General features: G+C 41.8%; 3 protein-coding genes across 12 annotated transcripts in view; all 3 read right to left on the bottom strand.

Annotated features, from left to right (window-relative positions):
* The window catches only part of MRPS35 (mitochondrial ribosomal protein S35), a 42,508-nt gene extending 40,063 nt beyond the window's left edge, over positions 1-2,445 (bottom strand). The window contains exon 1 of one of the 2 annotated variants that reach the window (XM_024733264.1): positions 2,278-2,445. In XM_024733264.1, coding sequence (XP_024589032.1) covers positions 2,278-2,389 — 112 coding nt within the window. In that variant the 5' untranslated portion in view covers positions 2,390-2,445. The remainder of the gene's footprint in view (positions 1-2,277) is intronic. The other variant, XM_024733265.1, reaches the window with a different exon arrangement.
* Positions 2,446-8,348: 5,903 nt separating this feature from the next.
* On the bottom strand, positions 8,349-10,243 carry REP15 (RAB15 effector protein). Its single transcript, XM_024733160.1, is given in 3 exon segments — positions 8,349-8,657; positions 8,659-9,071; positions 10,228-10,243. Coding segments are annotated over 3 exon segments (738 nt in total).
* PPFIBP1 (PPFIB scaffold protein 1) overlaps positions 9,736-17,433 on the bottom strand; it is a 174,650-nt gene continuing 166,952 nt past the window's right edge. For all 9 annotated transcript variants that reach the window (XM_024733400.1, XM_024733406.1, XM_024733404.1 and 6 more), the window contains 6 exons: positions 16,062-16,184; positions 15,388-15,513; positions 14,607-14,795; positions 12,741-12,920; positions 11,741-11,806; positions 9,736-11,599 (listed from right to left, as the gene is read on the bottom strand). In XM_024733400.1, coding sequence (XP_024589168.1) covers positions 11,513-11,599; positions 11,741-11,806; positions 12,741-12,920; positions 14,607-14,795; positions 15,388-15,513; positions 16,062-16,184 — 771 coding nt within the window. In that variant the 3' untranslated portion in view covers positions 9,736-11,512. The remainder of the gene's footprint in view (positions 11,600-11,740; positions 11,807-12,740; positions 12,921-14,606; positions 14,796-15,387; positions 15,514-16,061; positions 16,185-17,433) is intronic.

Below are 17,433 nucleotides of genomic sequence, written 5' to 3'. Positions count from 1 at the left end.
ACTGAATGCAGAGTCTGTCAAATAAGATAACTATTTAGCAAGTAATTTCAATAAACAGTTATTAATGAAGCACACAGCAGGGGACCCAACCTAGTCAATTAGTTGGGGAAAATATCCCTGAAGAAGTGGACTTCAAGCGAAAACCTTAAACATGAACAGGAAGTAGCCATGGGAACAGGCAAGCAGAAAACGTGTTCTAGAGTGAGAGAGAAGACAGAAAATCAAAGTAAACAAGTTCAATATGGCTGAAACTTAAGAGTAGGGCATAAGGAGCGCTAAGAAAAGTGATATTTAATAGGTCAGATATATTTATTGTGGGATCTTCCCGGACCGGGGCACGAACCCGTGTCCCCTGCATTGGCAGGCGGACTCTCAACCACTGCGCCACCAGGGAAGCCCTAATAGGTCAGAGATATATTTAATAGGCGTCTCAACTAAAACACATCATAGGCAGAGCTCTTGATTTCCTTCTTCCAGTCTTCCCAGTCCCTCTAAATGGTATCACCATTCATCCAAGTTCTCATGATAAAAATCTAACATGCTTCCTCGACTCTTCCTCAAGCTCCATATCAAATCCATCAGTAAGTCCTGTTAGCAGTACTTTCAGAATATATACCAAATCCAACCACACCAGCTCCACTATTACTTCAATCCAAGCCACTATCATCTCATTTGGAGTACTACATCAGCTCCCAACTGGTCTCCTGGCTTCCCCTCTTACCCCTGGCTCTCTACACGGCAGCCAGTGATCTTTTAAAAGTATACATCATATTATATCACTCCCTGTTCCAAACCTACCAATGTGATCCCAAACTTATAACAAAATCCAAGCCAAATGCCCATAAGCCTTTACCAGATGAGGTCATTATGGATTTTTCTGATATCTTATACTTCCACTCTTCTCTTTACTCACTCAGCTCCAGCCACGCTGGCCTTTTTTCTGTTCCTTGGTCACACCCCTAAGCTTGTTCTCACTTTTGAGCTTTTGCACTTGTAATTCCCTATGCCAACAATGCTCTTCCCGCAGATCTGCTCAAATGTCACTCCCCCAGGAGTTCTTTCCTGACTACCCTAATCTTATCCTACAGCCACTATTCCCCCAATCCATCATTCTCAAGACCCTGCTTTATTTTTCTTCATAGCACCTAACATCGTACTGACACTGTTTCCCTGTTTATGATTTCCCCCCAAGAATGTAAGCTTCATGAGATGAAGGGCCCTGCTGTATCCCAGTATCTAGAACACCACCTAGTACACAGTAGGAGTTAAGTATTTGTAAAATGAATAGATGAATGAAAAATTATAAAGAGCGTTAAGACTAGAAAGAGCTACTATGATGCATTAAGGAATTTATCTCAAAGCAATGAAAAACCATTTGTAGATTTTGAACATGGGAGTGGCAAGTTAACATTTGCTTTTTGCACACCTCACTCTGGCTGTTGTGAGAATTCAAGGTAGGAGAACAAGAGCAGAAAGAGAGACCAGTGAAGAAACTATCGTAGAAGTGAGAGTTAGTGGCTTAAACTGGACAGTTGGTAGTCTGAACATTAGACATATTACAGAAAATATCACCAGGATAGGACCTGGTGAATAACGGCACGCGACCCCTCGACTGAGCTTTTCCTAACTCTTGCGGGCTGCTCCTCGGTGCCCCCCGCCCCCTTATTGTATTCACGCTTCTATTACAGCACCTCACACTGCACAGCACTTCTAGTCTATGCATAACTAGACTTTTCCACTAGATTCCTCCAGGGCAAGAACGGTATCGGGCATCCCTAAAATCTCTCTTGAATGGAGGTCACCTCAATAATGCCTAGTGAATAAAGGTCAACCCCATTTGGTGGCATAACTAGCCCTGGAATTCAGAGCTGTAGTTTATTCTAGGACACTTGTACGCTTCTCTTAAATTTCGGAAAAATCCATGGCTCAACACTGCCCAACAAACACTACGAGCACCAGCAACCAGAGAGAGACCTGTGCCGGTGGCCCCAGGAGGGAGCATCTGAAAGCGCAGGTCACGCAGAAGGGAGGGAGAAAGCTCGCGGCGCCCAAAGGACCTGCAAACAGAAATTGGCTGCCAAGAACCAGGCGACACTCCGCACAGAGGGCAGACCCACATCCGCGGCTTTCCTACTAGGCGGGCCAGCGACAGACCGGCAGAGGACGTACCGGCCTCCCTGAGGTAGCTCTGGCTCCGCCACCGCGGCGGCCATCATGGGCCTGTATTCCGCCCCCTCATTTCCCCAAAAGCCCGGAAGCGACGGGGCAGACACTCACACGGGCTTGGTCTCGGAGAGCGAGTGGCCGGAGACACAGAGGTGGAAAAGGCTCGAAGGGTTCTGGCCCGCGGCTGCAGGACCAGGGATGCAGGGAGCCGAGCGGCCGCCATGGCTGCGAAGACGGCAAGCGGGAGAGGACAAGCGCGCTACCAGGTCAAGGGGCGGGTCTGAGGCCCTTTTGCGCAGGCTCGCCGCGTCTTGCCCCGCCCCTGGGAGGGAGAAACAGAAAACACGTGGGCCTGCGAATTCAGAGCCCGAGTGAAACGTGCAAGAAAATACCTCCCCGCATAGAGAAAGTAATGAAAAGAAAGTAAAAAGATTTTTTTTAAAAACTCGAAGCAGTCAGTCCAAAGACAATTGTAAATAAGGACCATAGGGATGGGGGAAATGTGGCTTACAGAGGGCAGGTGAGGGCAGAACCTCAGATGGCCCAAGAGTCAGGTAGTCTACCCTAAGCCCCTGCTTCTTCGCAATTGCTGCTTTTCTGCACTTTCTTGAATTAAAGGAAGTCTTCAGCTAGTGCAAGTGATATGCTTTGAGGAAAGAGGCAGTATCCAATAGTAATAAAAGGATGGCCTCTTGAGCCAGACTAGTACTTGAGTTTAAAACTTGACTTCACCATCTTTAGGATGTGTGGTCCTAATCAATCAAACGTCTGGGGACAACACTAGCATACACTCAGCGCCCCGTGCGCATAGGCTGCAACTGCTATCAATGATTTGGTTAGCTTGTTTGCAGATCAGGTTAGAATTACAGAAAGGCAGAACTCATCAGGACCTAGAAAATAATGGTTATCCTTTAATGAGCGCTCTTATTTTCTACCATAGAATGGATTAACATACAACTCAATAAAATTATCCTCTCTTCTTTTCAATCGGTATGTATAATACTCAAAGCACAAAAGTATGATAACAAACAACTGGGAACAAACACAACTGTCTCTTGGTAAGCATACCAAGTAGAGCAGAGCTGTGCCGGTGTCCCAGGGTATTCTACCTGTGAACATCCGCTGTGCCATGGGCATCAAGCAGTATGTGGCATAAGGACAAATACTTGTAATAATCACCATCCTCATCTTTTCTGACCTCTTATTATCCTATTATTGCTTCGAAGCAGAAGTATGGTGTATTAGGTGTGTATTTGTTTCCTAGGGCTGCTGTAACAAAGTACCAGAAACCGGGTAACTTAAAAAAGAATTTTGGGCTTCCCTGGTGGCGCAGTGGTTGAGAGTCCGCCTGCCGATGCGGGGGACATGGGTTCGTGCCCTGGTCCGCGAGGATCCCACATGCCGCGGAGCGGCTGGGCCCGTGAGCCATGGCCGCTGAGCCTGCGCGTCCCGAGCCTGTGCTCCGCGACGACGGGAGAGGCCACAACAGTGAGAGGCCCGCGTACCGCAAAAGAAAAAATAAAAAAGCATAATTTCATTTTCTTACAGTTCTAGAAGCTAGAAGTCCAAAATCCAGGTGTTGGCAAGGGATGGTTCATTCCGGATGTTTTGAGGGAGAATCTGTTTGTGCCTCTCTCCTGGTTTCTGATGGTTGCTGGCCGTTTTTGTCTTTCTTTGGCTTGTAGACACATCACTCCAATCTCTACCTCCATCTTCACGTGGTATTATCCCCTTTCCTCCATTTTTAAGATTAAAAGCATGGCCTTTAAATCAGATGGATGTGGGATTTGAATCCAGTCTCTGTTTCTTTGTGATCTTGGGCAAGTCCACCTAACCTCTCTGAACTTCGGTTTCAGAGAAAATGGGAACAATATTATCTTCCTGAGGACCACAGTGATTAGGTGAGTAATGTTTCAGAAGGCATAATATAAAGGTGGCCATTAGAATTAAGCTCAGGGTCAACGCAGCAGCCACTTTTTCTCTCAATTTTGTATATTTTAGTAGGATAAAGTACAAGGCCTATCCCATAGAAATTTAAGGACAAACGAGTATGAATCCTTATAGAATTAGTTCATATCCAGAGACTTCTCAATTTCTGAGCAAGATGTTAAGAGACTTAGTTCCTTGTTCAAACTGCTTATGCTTTCATTTTACTCTCTCCCTAAGAGTAAAGTAGATCGATATGACTGGAATTAGAAGAGCCAGAAAAATACTTATTGTTTTCCCTGATATCAAGTACTATGAAGTTCGTTCTATACTGAAAGTTAAAAACTCACCTGTAATGCTATCAACGGGCAATAATGCTATCTGTTTCATGCAGTGTATAGAGTAAAGCATGTACTGTCATGTAAATAGGAGTTAGTAAGAATAACATACTCTTTCAGTTAGAAAAGATCTTAGAGGTGCAATCACTCAATCATGATAGAAATCTTTTCATTAGCCTTAGGGACCAAATAACCCAGTATACTGTAGAAGCTAGGCTGGTTTCATGGGCTTGTGACATATACTTAGAGGAGCCCTGTGCTTGGCTTAATGCTCTGCTGTCCCTGTCTTGACATTTTTAATAGTTTTTAAACAAAGGGCTCCATATTTTCAGTTTGCACTGGGCCCCACAAATTATGTAGTCAGTTCTGTGTAGATCAATTTTAAATATTAAGATTTTTAATAATTGGTATTTGAAAACTGCATTAATCCAATGACTTTGTCAGAGAGCTGTTTTTAATCAAAACTAACTTTATAAAAAGTGAGTGAACCAAACTTCCATTTATAAGATAAATAAGTACTTAATGATGTGATGTACAGCATGATGACTGTAGTTAGCACTGCTGGATTATATTCGGAAGCTGCTAAAACATGGATCCTAAAGGTTCTCATCACATGGAACACTTTTTTTTTCTTTTTTTTGCATCTATATGAGATGATGGATGTTGACTAAACTTACTGTGGTTTGCATTTCATAATATATGTAAGTCAAATCATTACGCTGTATAAACTAATAAGTGCTGCACGTCAGTTATATCTCAATAAAACTGGAAAACACCAACTCAAAAGTAAATAAATATGCACTTACAGAAAAAAGTGAGTGAACCAAGTATGTCTATTCACAAGCATGGTAAATGGACAATATGCAAATATCCAGGTATGCAACTCAAATATCCATCAAAACAGTATAGATTAAATACATTATGGTGTATACATACAACAGAGAATACTACTTAGACACATACATCTTAATCCCAGTTGAACATTAGAATTATCAATACTTTAGGAGGTTAAAAAAACCTGTCTAGGCCTGTCTCTGAGATGCTGGTCAATTGGTCTAGGTGTGTTTGCAAACTTGGTGGGTTTTTTTGCTTTTGTTTTAAGTTTCCCAAGTCAATCTAATATGCAGGCAGGACTGAGAACCACTGATGTCAGCCTTATAAAGGATGAAGTGGATATAAATGTATTAGCATGGAAATTTTTCCACAATATATAGTTTTTAAAATGCAGGTTACAAGACACTTATAGATGTAATTCCATTTGTGTAAAATACTTTCCATATGCACTACACATTCTTGAAGGGTAAACAGTAAACTGGTATGGGGTGTTGGTGAGACTCCTGAAGACTTAACTTTCTATACTTTTGTACTTAAATTTTTACATCAAAATGCAGATTTTAAAAAATGAGAATACAGTATTTTTAAAATCAGCCAATGCTTCACATCTTTATTTTCATTTAGAAAAACATGGTGAGTCTTTGACATATCTTCCAGCTATTTACTTTTTTAAATTTATTTTTAAAAATGTATTTATTTTTGGCTGCGTTGGGTCTTCGTTGCTGCGCGCGGGCTTTCTCTAGTTGCGGCGAGCAGGGGCTACTCTTCGTTGCGGTGCGTGGGCTTCTCATTGCGGTGGCTTCTCCTGTTGTGGAGCACGGACTCTAGGCGCCTGGGCTTCAGTAGTTGCGGCACGTGGGCTCAGTAGTTGTGGCGCACGGGCTTAGTTGCTCCACGGCATGTGGGATCTTCCTGGACCAGGGCTCGAACCCGTGTCCCCTGCATTGGCAGGCGGATTCTTAACTACTGCACCACCAGGGAAGTCCCCCTTTCAGCTATTTATAACACGAATGTTTACAATTTGTATTAGACTTTTCAAAATTTTGGTAGACTTACACTTCAGTATAGAAAATGTTGTCACAGGCATTGTCTCCTTTGAATTAGTTGAAGTCATTCACATTTTACAGATAAGAGAACGAAGAGTTAAACCACTAGACTCTGCTCTTAAGAGAATTGGGACTCAAACCCACATCTGATTCCAGGTTGAAAACTCTTCTTACTCTGTGATACCACCTTCTGGATAGCTTACACTACACAGCTTTGCTGCAGACAGGGGTCACTATACACAAGGAAACGTAAGTTGACCGAGTATCATAACTTGCCAGGCGCATTCCAAGTAACAATAATTCTTGCTTGACAACTTGAAGAGATGTCTCTCGTACCTATTTGTCCCTGCTTATCGAAGACAGAGGGCTAAAATGCTTTCCTTGAACTTTTGGTTTCCTGGAATGAAGGAATGTCATATTTAAGAAGTTTGGAAATCAGCGTTCTAATTGTGATTATATTTCATCCAATCATCAGCCAATGACGTAAGCTTTACCGTCAACTCCTCCTAATCTGACCTCTTCACCCCTCCTCCTCTGCCACTTTGGTCCAGGCTACTCTTTTCTCTCCTCTGAATTATTATAACAGTTTCTTAGCTGCCCCCACCCCGGGATCTGCCACTCTTTTCTCCCGGCAATCTAGTCTCCACCCAGCAATCAAGTGAGGTTTTTAGTGTGTAAGTCAGATCAAGGCATGTCTGTCCCCATATCGCTCAGAGTAAAATCCAGAGTCCTTACAAATATGATCTGCTTCTCCTGTTTGCTGGCTTCTTCTCCGACCTCATCTCCTAACAATCTCCTTCCGGGTCACTCTGCTCCATCCACGCATCCTCTGTTGCTATGCCTCAAACACATCAACTCCACTCCCGTGTCTGGCCATTGGCACCTGCAGTTCCCTATGCCTAGAACACTCTTTCCCAGATACCTGCACTGATGCTCTCTCTCCACTCAGATCGCTGGTAAATTGCCCCCTTCTCTCTGAGGCTTCCCTTAACCATGTCATATAAAATAGCATCTCCTTCATTCTCTCTCCCCTTACCCATACTTAATTTTCCTTTATACCACCCCTGATATTTATTTAAATATGCATTTAAAATATATGTGCATGTATTTGTTTATTGTTTATCTTCCACCATTAAGAGGAAAACTCCCTGAGAGTGGGGACTTTGTTCTTCTTAATGCTGGACTGGCAGGGCATGGAACAGGGCCTACCAAGTAACAGGTATTTAATAATCATGTGGAATGAACTGATCTTCCATGTACACTTTTAAGCATTTTTTGTTTTGTTTTTTTTTTTGCTTCTGTCCTCTAGAAGCATAGAGGGAAAATTATGTTTCCTTCCCTACAGTGCTGTTATAATCCCACCCAGGCTTTTAAGTAAAGATGTTTTTTTATACGTGAATACACTTTCCTTACTGCAAATGCTAAACAGATGTTAATCATTATTACGAGGGATAGTTAAATGGGTCACTGTGTTTAAATCATAGGTAAAGCTAACACTTGAGTCCCAGAGGGATCCCACCAAGGTCCTCTCTGTGCAGAGGAAGCAGCTTGGGTTGAGGTGGGATCAGGGTAGAGAGGAAGAGAGCCAGGCTAGGTTTTGCTTAGGAGTCCTGAAACGAAACCGGTTTTGTAAATGTCATTAAACCTGTTCTACCCACTTCCCACGGACAGAAGTCAAAACACACTTTACACTTTCAAATGCTAGACTTACTCTATCAACCACACAATTTGTTTTTCAAATCGAACTTTAAGGGTGACTTTATTATCCTCTTTTCCCACTTTAATTGTTGAATAATAAATAAAAGATTAAGCTAAATTGTTACATTTTCCCTGAAATACAGGCAGGATTTTTTCTGTCCATAATCATGATACTAAGATGTTTTGACCCAGGTGATGGTTTTCATTCAATGTGGGGTCAGGGGAGAGGAGAAAAAAGAAATCCCATGAGGGGATGATGCAAGAGGATGAACTTGCTTATTAAAATAAAATATTTTTTTCCTTTTTATCTTACAGGCCAGTCTCATCTCACACAGCCAGTTCAGAGGATGCTAATATAAACCTTGCCCACCTCTCTCAGCCCGTCTTTCTTACTCAGACAGTTTCCAAGCAGTTCCCTGATGGAGACACAGTCTTCAGTTTCCAGGATGAATCGTGCCACGGCCGTCCCTCCCGGCAGATGGCCCCTCACTGTCTCACGTTTGATACTGTCCAGGACAACAGTATGTCTGATGTCTTTAGGCTTTCCTGGCACACCAAAGATGATAAACAGGCCCAGACAATCCTCTCCTATCAAGTTACAGAATTCTTCCAGCTTATCAAACCTACTTCTATTGCTGAAAGACCCCTCTGCCCCTGGGTTCTGGATTGGAGGGGTCACAAGGCTCAGATTCCACGGGAGGAAGAAAAGACATCTGTAGGGGAGTCTGTACTGCCAGCTGGAGCCTTATTTGCTTATCGGATGCCCAAAATGTCCAAATCCAGTCCGCCCCAACCAGTAAGGCTTGGTGTTTGGTCATCTTGGTGGTAGTAAGCCAGTTGTCAATGCCTTTTTCATGGCAGAAAGTGACGAAGTGGATTAAGAAGATCTCATTGAGAGTGTTTGGAGCTGGGCATAGATTAGTCAGCGTGTCTTCAAATCCAAGATACTCCTTCAGTTTCTGGGCTGCACGGACTATAGCTCCACTGACCACCTCACAGATGTCGAGAACCTCTTTGCCGTCCTTTAGAGCCAACTGCTGCGATGGTTTTTGCCCCGTTTTCCCTGCACCCACTCAGCACTACTTCCGCATATCAAACAGGCGAACTGTCCTTTCTCAGAGTAAGAGTTTTGCAGTGAAGTCACATCTGCTAACATGGTCCCAGTTTTCTAACTCTTCAGGGAAGCATATATACACACAGCTAAACAAACATGTAGGTCTTCCTGTTGGGTGTGTTGTACTCATACAGATTCCTGCTGGTTTATTAAGTTAGAGATATTAACTTTCACAAAAAAACCATCTATCTTTTACTTGTATTCGCTCTATTTTAATATTTGGTAACCTCTTCCAAGACATGTTTCCTTTTTCCAAATTTTATTTTAATTAAAAATAGTACTTAGTTCTTTAAAGAACCATACATATAGAACTCACTTCCTTCTGCAACTAACTTCTCCAAACCTGTAGGCAAGTCATTTCCCTTTGCTTTTCTGATATCCCTCTGCCATGAGTCCTCATCCCCCAGCTCAGCTGCCTGTGTTTCCTTTCATACAGAAGTTTCTCAAGCAAAGGCCTCAAATTTCTATGTGTTGACACATGCTGTAAATCCTACTCAAACAAATTTATGGGAGTTTGTGAACTATAAAGAGTTGGTGTTACTATTCTCTATGGCAGAAATAAAGGCTACTGGTTATTCCAAGCAAAGGAAAAGAAAGTAACAGACGATAAAAATATGAGGCAATTATCAATTGACTTTATTTCTTTTCATATGGTAATACCAGCAGTGCATAATATTTTGTAAATAAAATATATATCATCAAAAAAATTTAACCATATCACATATCATCAGTGATGTTACATTGTCCTGAATAAAGAATACTTGGCATCTATAACTGTCTCCTGGTATTTTTAACCAGGCTTGAATAACAAATTGTTTTTCAAATGGTGACACATATTCACATTAAAATAAAACACAAATACGGTAAGAGTCCAATACGGTTACCAAATAATGAATGATAGGGGGCAAAAGATTGTTATTAGCATTGAAGTATTTTAGTTATGCATAAATAGTAATTTAGTATCACAGGTTCCTTGAAGAAAAGCTCGGTAACTTGTTAGCTTGAAAGATCATACCACTGACATTCAAATACAGTTTATTAAGCAAGTCCACTGACATATACTGAACTACCCACCCTATGCCAATTTGTGAAAACCTGTCTTTACCACCATTGGCTATCATGAGTAATGATAAAGTACTGAATAAAAAATAGAATATTCTTTCTAATGCCCCTAGAAAATAATAAACATAATAACAGTTTTTGTTGCAGCTTTCTATTTTCTTTATAAAGAATGTCTGGGACCTGTGCTACAGAAAAACATGAACTGCATTTTATCATCACAATATAGCCATTATGAAACTAATTTTGCAGGCTTTGAGTTACTGAACTCTGATTGAGACAAAATATTCAGACAAGTATTCAGCTTTTTAAAAAAATCCCATTCACTAATAGCCTGAGAAATGTACAATTGATAACATTAGGAAGACTGTCAGTATTTTGATGTAATGATATATTTAGCAAAGAAGAAGATAAGAAGCTTAATACTGTAAAGGGCTTTGTTTTGTTTTGTTTGTTTCTTCAGAAATTATCTCTACAAAATTTGGGGGAGTTTCTGAATGCATTCAAGTTAATAGTATTTAAATGTCCCTCAAGTTCTCCCTTATGAGGTAAGAGGATCCAAAATTAAGGTTGAAATTCTTAAAAAGCTATTCAACAATTTTGTGATGTATCATCAAAGAAGGGGTATGTCATATATGCTAATTTAGTCTGCATGATCAACATCATTAAATTCAGTTTTGGAGAAAGAAAGATCATTTATGACCTCTCCAAGAACCAGCTGGTATACGAAAATTTTGATCACTGTATTTTTTTTAATGTGATCTTTTTTACCATCTTCCTTATGTCACAAAATAAAAGTTCTATGTTCTATGTACTAAGTATATACATATATTTAGAAAAATATATAAAAATGGGACAATATGTGGAGGCACGTGGAGGTGTGGCTGGCATTTAGTGGGCACACTGAATGCTTAAAGAAATTCCACACGTTGATTTTGAAAGCATATAACATCCCGCTTCAAGGGCTGCAGTGCTGTCAAAAATTCCCTCACTGGTTACTGCTTCCCAAATCCTCCACGCTGTGAATGTAGATGGAAACACTATGGCAAAATACTCATATTAAATGCAACACTTTAAATATAATATATCACAGATTTTTTTTCTTTACATTAAATAGAGGAAAAACAATTATACTCTCATTCACCAGTGTCTTATTTGTCATGGCAACTTTAGAATCGGCACCTATTCCCTGCTTTCCATTTCCACTTCTAAACGAGAAGTGGGAACGATGAACAATATACAATCTGTTGCTTATTGTAGATACTGTGACCGTTTGAGAAACAAAGTAGAACAAAGATGAAGGGTTCCCGGTGCTCATCCAGGTGCTGCGGTCAGACATTTGAGTCTTCATCGGTGATGCTGGCGCTGGGGGAACGGGCAGCAAAATCTTTAAACATCTCGTCTTCCTTTAACATGTGCTGGAAGACAAGGAGGTGGGAGTCATACACACCGAGTGCCACGCACTCTGCACCACCCGCTCTCCACTACACAAGCAGTCCTTTGGGGTCACTGTCAAACTTCTTTTTAGAAGAACATTTGAAATTCGTTTTACAACTTACGGTTAGATTGTTGATGCCCTCGGAGAAGGCGCCTATCTGTCTCACTGTCCCTTCTGAGTCTTCCATCTGCAATGAACATACCATGACATGACTACTCATTTGCAATAATTTCAAGGAAAGTACAGCAAAATGAACACAAATCTAAGAAGAAACAGTGCAAGTGGTACTGAACGGGATAGGAGCAACAGAACACTTCTGTTGCATCTCCTCCCACTAATGCAACTGGATGCTAAAGATGAGAAGAAACACTTTACTGGCACATGTAGCCTAATGCTCTGATGTTGACAATGGCACCAGCGGACTGTTAATTAGAAGGCAATATTCAGATGCATGCCCTCATACTGAAAAGGCTAAGGAGTATGAGCTGTCCATTCCTGACTTGTTTTAATACATAGATTTCCTTAACACCGAGACGGTATAACATAGGTAAAAATAGCACAGGCTTTGAAACGAGCCGGGCAGGTTAGAATCCCAGTGATTCTGCCAGCTCTTCTATCTTGTGTAAGTTACTTAACCATTCTGTGTCTCAGTTTCCTTATCTCTAAAATGAGGATAACAATACTCCCCATGGATTAGGATTACCCAGAACATTAACACGTTACATGCTTAGGGTAGTGCCTGGGATGTAGTAAGCAATCTGTTAAGTGCTCACTTTTATCATTATATTATTATCTTTATTTGTAGGCATTTAAGGAAAATGTCTTTGGTTAGTAGACACAGTGCACTAAGTTTTCATTTAGTGTTTCAATACTGGAAGAACTTTTTTTTTTTTGTGGTACGCGGGCCTCTCACTGTTGTGGTCTCTCCCATTGCGGAGCACAGGCTCCGGACGCGCAGGCTCAGCGGCCACGGCTCACGGGCTCCACGACATGTGGGATCTTCCCGGACCGGGGCACGAACCCGTGTCCCCTGCATCGGCAGGCAGACTCTCAACCACTGCGCCACCAGGGAAGCCCAATACTGGAAGAACTTTAAAACAGGTATACAGGGTTACGTTCACCTGCTCTAACCGGTCCAAGTCGTCCTCATCATACAGGTGCATGTCCAAACCAGGCTTAAATCCTTTCTTAGATGTACCTCCTGAGGCCTGTCCCAATTCCATTGGACAAACATATTCCTCCCCATCTTCCTGTTTCTTCTTTCTCAGATTCCCAAAATTGCTGAAGGTAAGTTTCTTTGGCTTTAAAAGAAAAGCAAACAAAAACATCCAGGGACTTGATAAAATTCATATGAAAAGGACCAATAACACGTATAATTTAATTATTCACACTACAGAGAAAAGCAATTGGATGATTAAGTGGGTATAAGAAAAACAAAGGCATCCTAGGCATATGACTGACATCCAAATGTGATAAAGGATCCTTATTATGACTCTCAGAAGATTAGCCTTGTCCTTCTTATTCATACCAACTAGCTGGGTAGTCACTGTGAAAAGCAAAATATGCCAAGAGCCTTAGTTTTGATAGACAGACCTTAATGCAATGAGATTTCTCAGGGCTGAATTCAATTTTGCAAGGTTTTCGAATCTAAGATCAGCAAAAGAAAATGGCCATTACTGTATTTTCTTTTTGGGTAAGGCTATGATTATCCTGTATGCCTGTTATGCTTCCATAACAGGACTGGTAACTGCTGAAAAGAAACCCGCTCTACTGGAGAGAGAATTTCCAGTGAGAGAAGAGAAACTCCATCTTTTCACTGGATAGTCCCTGAGACTACATGTTAAAAGGAGATGGTGATCAGGCTGACGCTGAGAATTTAAATAGAACAGAATCTCTCAGAGGTTTCAAATCTGGTACATCTTTTTTTTTTTTTGCGGTACGCACTGTCGTGGCCTCTCCTGTTGCGGAGCACGGGCTCCGGACGCGCAGGCTCAGCAGCCATGGCTCACGGGCCCAGCCGCTCCGCGGCATGTGGGATCTTCCCGGACCGGGGCACGAACCCGTGTCCCCTGCATCGGCAGGCGGACTCTCCACCACTGCGCCACCAGGGAAGCCCCTAAATCTGGTACATCTTTTTTTTGTTGTTTTTGTTTTTGTTTTTGCGGTACGCGGGCCCCTCACCACTGTGGCCCCTCCCGCCGTGGAGCAGAGGCTCCGGACGCGCAGGCCCAGCGGCCACGGCCCACGGGCCCAGCCGCTCCCTGGCACACGGGATCCTCCCAGACCGGGGCACGAACCCACATCCCCTGCATTGGCAGGTGGACTCTCAACCACTGCGCCACCGGGGAAGCCCCTGGTACATCTTTTAAGGGAGCTAAAGAGGAAGTGTCGGGTAGGTAAAAGTGGTTTTAAAAAAAAATAAAAGTTTGTGGAGGAGCCACATTTGTGGAGGAATCAATAAACCCCACCTCTACATTCCGCTGGTTGAGATAACGGACTCAGAAGAGCTCACGGAAGAGTGATTTAAAGAAGAAAAAGTGATCTGAATTTGGTATGATCCATGAATCCAGGTAAATCTGGAGATACCCATTCTCTGCTGGTCTACTGTGGATCATTTCTTAATTATCTTTTCCTAGCTTGCAAGGCTGGTTAATGATAAGTATGAGAAGAAATCCTCCTCTTACGCTTGATTTATCCACAGGATAACTGCAATCAACACTGGGCCCAAGTCATGGGCTTTCTGCACTGGCGAAACATCAATTATAGAAGCCAACATCAGGTTCCTTATACTGTTAACTCTAATAAAATAAATGATTTGAGCAAAGACTACCCCCAGAAGGAAACCTTCAAAAATGCATTTTCCTAATTACTCTTAAAGATGCATTTACCTGCAACCCATCCACAATCAGAAAATGGGATAGCCAGGTAACAGTCAAAACTGAGCCTTTGCTAAAGGCAACTATTAAATGGTAGGAGCTTGAACCAACCTTCACTTTGGCAGTAGCTGTTAAAAGTACATAATCGGGTAACTCCATGGCATCCCGTTTCTGGTGTTGGGCCTCAGCACCGATCAGAAGGTTGAAATGAGTGGCCAAATGTCTTCGCAGCAGGGTCTTGCTTGGTGGGATGTTCAGTAACTGAGCCATTGTTTCCACATTAAAACGAGGTTCTAGAACCTACAGGAAAAATCAAGATTCTTTAAGACACCAGGTACCATATATGTCTGCATTGTGCTTTATAATCTGCAAAGCTCTCTCATTTAGTTACCTCCAATGGCCCTCTCAACAGCCCAGTGAGATACACTATGGACTTTGATCTTCAATTTAAATCTCTTTTCTTTGTTTTGCCTAAGCTAGTGAGAAGTAGAGCTGGTCCTGACATCCAGGCATTACAAAGTTGGGGCTTCTGCCTCTCTGAAGTGGTACCTTTGGGAGCCAACTCCTTATGCAACATCAGCGTGCAGAAATATAGTCTGTATCTTTGCAGGGATTTTAAAACATGATCATATAAGAGCCAGTGGCCGGATGTTATCCAACATGAAAGAGGATAATAAAAGAGAAATGGGTTTAAATCCAATCTAGAATTATATGATATAAATAAAAAATATGGGACAGAATACTCTGAATGTAAAGATTCACTAGAAATGTTGCAGGAGAGTTCAGTTAGATGACTTTAGGATCGTGACCAGCCAACAGGTAATAGCCTACTCATTAGACCAATGGAAACTCAAATATAAGAAGTTGGTTTTAAATGAAAACAGAGTTTTACCATGAGCCCACCATGGACACCACTGCCTCTGAGATTGGGGGCATATTCCGCCAAGTCCACGGAGCGCAGCCACTCCATCACGCGATGATTGGTCCACTGCTGAACCTCTGACGGGGTGATGCTATTCTGTGGGAACAAACCACCACCCAGAGCTTCAGGCACTGACTATGGGGTTCCAAATATTAAACCTGTGTGCTCATTCTGAAGATCCTGCCTCATGGAGCGGAGTTGTTCTACATCCCACTAAATGTTGATAGAGAAAAAGGTAAAAAGGTGTTTGCTAGTTTGAATTCTCTTTTAAGGAATCGGTGTCCCAGAGTTTTAAGTTTCTTGCACACTAATAAAGCAGTGTTTTAGGAAAGGTAGTCTTTACGGTGATACTTAACTTTGGGGCTTAAGGAGGCAAGAAAATAAAATACACCCAAGAAAGGAGGAAGGAAAACTAAAACACAATCCTTGGCTTCAGTTATACAGGTAGAACCATCACGGGGGGAAAGGAAGGAATATAGGAAGACAAAGCCTCAGAAGTAAATGAGGCTGGATTTGAGGCTCTGAGGGAATCAGACGCTTTCCTTCCCTGAAGCCTCCAAGAGGAAATGGGTCTTAGTGTCTCCACACGGGCAGTCACATGCACGGAATGTGTATGCTGTGTAAACCTCAACCTCAGATGCTACCTCGTCAGAGGGTCGCCTCCGCAGACAGTTTGGTTCAAAGTTATTGATCCTCAGGACCTGGATGGCCCTCTTGATACTGAGATGATGGAGCACGCTCATGACCTTCAAAGACAGTAAGTCATCCTGCAAAACAAAACAAAAAGAGGCACTCACTGAGCAGACCTAGAGCGGGAGAACCTTATCAGGGAAACCTTAGAAAACTCAATTAAAAGTAGAAGTGCACCTCTAACAATAGGCCTCAAGGGCCTGTCAGGATTTTCAAAGCTTTTATGTAGTAACAGAACTGTTCTTCCTGTGCTGAACATAATTTTCTCTAGGACCCCAGTATACAATAGAAGGGAACCAAAATTCATGTTGTCCCAACTGAAGCTGACTTCAACCTGTTTCTCTCTCTTCCACTGAGATAAGATTGTGGGACTGCACAGCTCTGAAAAACACAGTTTGAAGAGCACTCGCTAGGCTACTACAAAAGGTGACCTGCTATGATTTGATTTGATAAAACAGATAACTGAGAGCAAGCAATGTTTACCGATGACCAAGAGCTGGTTTTCTGAGCTAAGGCACATCACAGTTTGGGGGAAAACCAGAAGAGTGCTCCTATTACACTATCCCCCCAGCCTCCAGAAATCTCTGGTTCTAGAATATTGTGGCTTATCTAGCAGACGCTGTGAACAGTTTTGGAAAAATTATATGTTAATCAATGCAAAGCTTCTGGTGAGAAGCAAGAGAGAAGAGAAATGAAGAAGTTATATGTAGCAACATATATCACCAAGTGATTCCTTTAAGGAATAACTTTTACCAGTCTGTGGCTACTGGGAACTTTTCAAACACACCAAAACAAATTATTTTAGAAGAAGGTGATTTGGGGGAGTGGGGGGGCCCGTGTCAAGATAAGCACCAATCTACTTCCAAACACGCCCAGAAAATAAACAAGGAAAACATACATTTTAGGCACACCTTACCGAGAACACATTTCTTATACAGGAAAAAAATTAACCTATTACAGAGATATTTTAAAAATAAAATTATAAAACAGTTTAAATCCTTAAGACTACTTACTGAGGAAAAATTATTTCCTGAATTTTTTTCTAGATTAGTGTCTTAAAAACAGTGCCTGAGGATAAGTTAGAAAGGGCATTTAACGTATTTTAATCTAAGATTGAGACATCCATTCAAAACATTTCCCCCGTGGGTTATGCATAATGTTTACAATGTAAATTAAATGCTCATTATTTTAGTTTAAGGGATTTTAAAAGTAGGGATTTCTTTTAAATCAAGACACACTTTTTTGAGGGGGAGATTTAAAAAAATCTTTTAAGTAATTTTAGATTTACAGAAGAGTTGCCAAAGATAGTACAGAGTCCCACAGACC

This window comes from Neophocaena asiaeorientalis, unplaced genomic scaffold (assembly GCF_003031525.2).
Source record: "Neophocaena asiaeorientalis asiaeorientalis breed wild unplaced genomic scaffold, Neophocaena_asiaeorientalis_V1.1 scaffold150, whole genome shotgun sequence".
In the NCBI taxonomy this organism is placed as follows: Eukaryota; Metazoa; Chordata; class Mammalia; order Artiodactyla; family Phocoenidae; genus Neophocaena; species Neophocaena asiaeorientalis.
The sequence above is the reverse complement of the archived record's forward strand: the minus strand, read 5'-3'. Positions and strand labels throughout refer to the sequence as shown.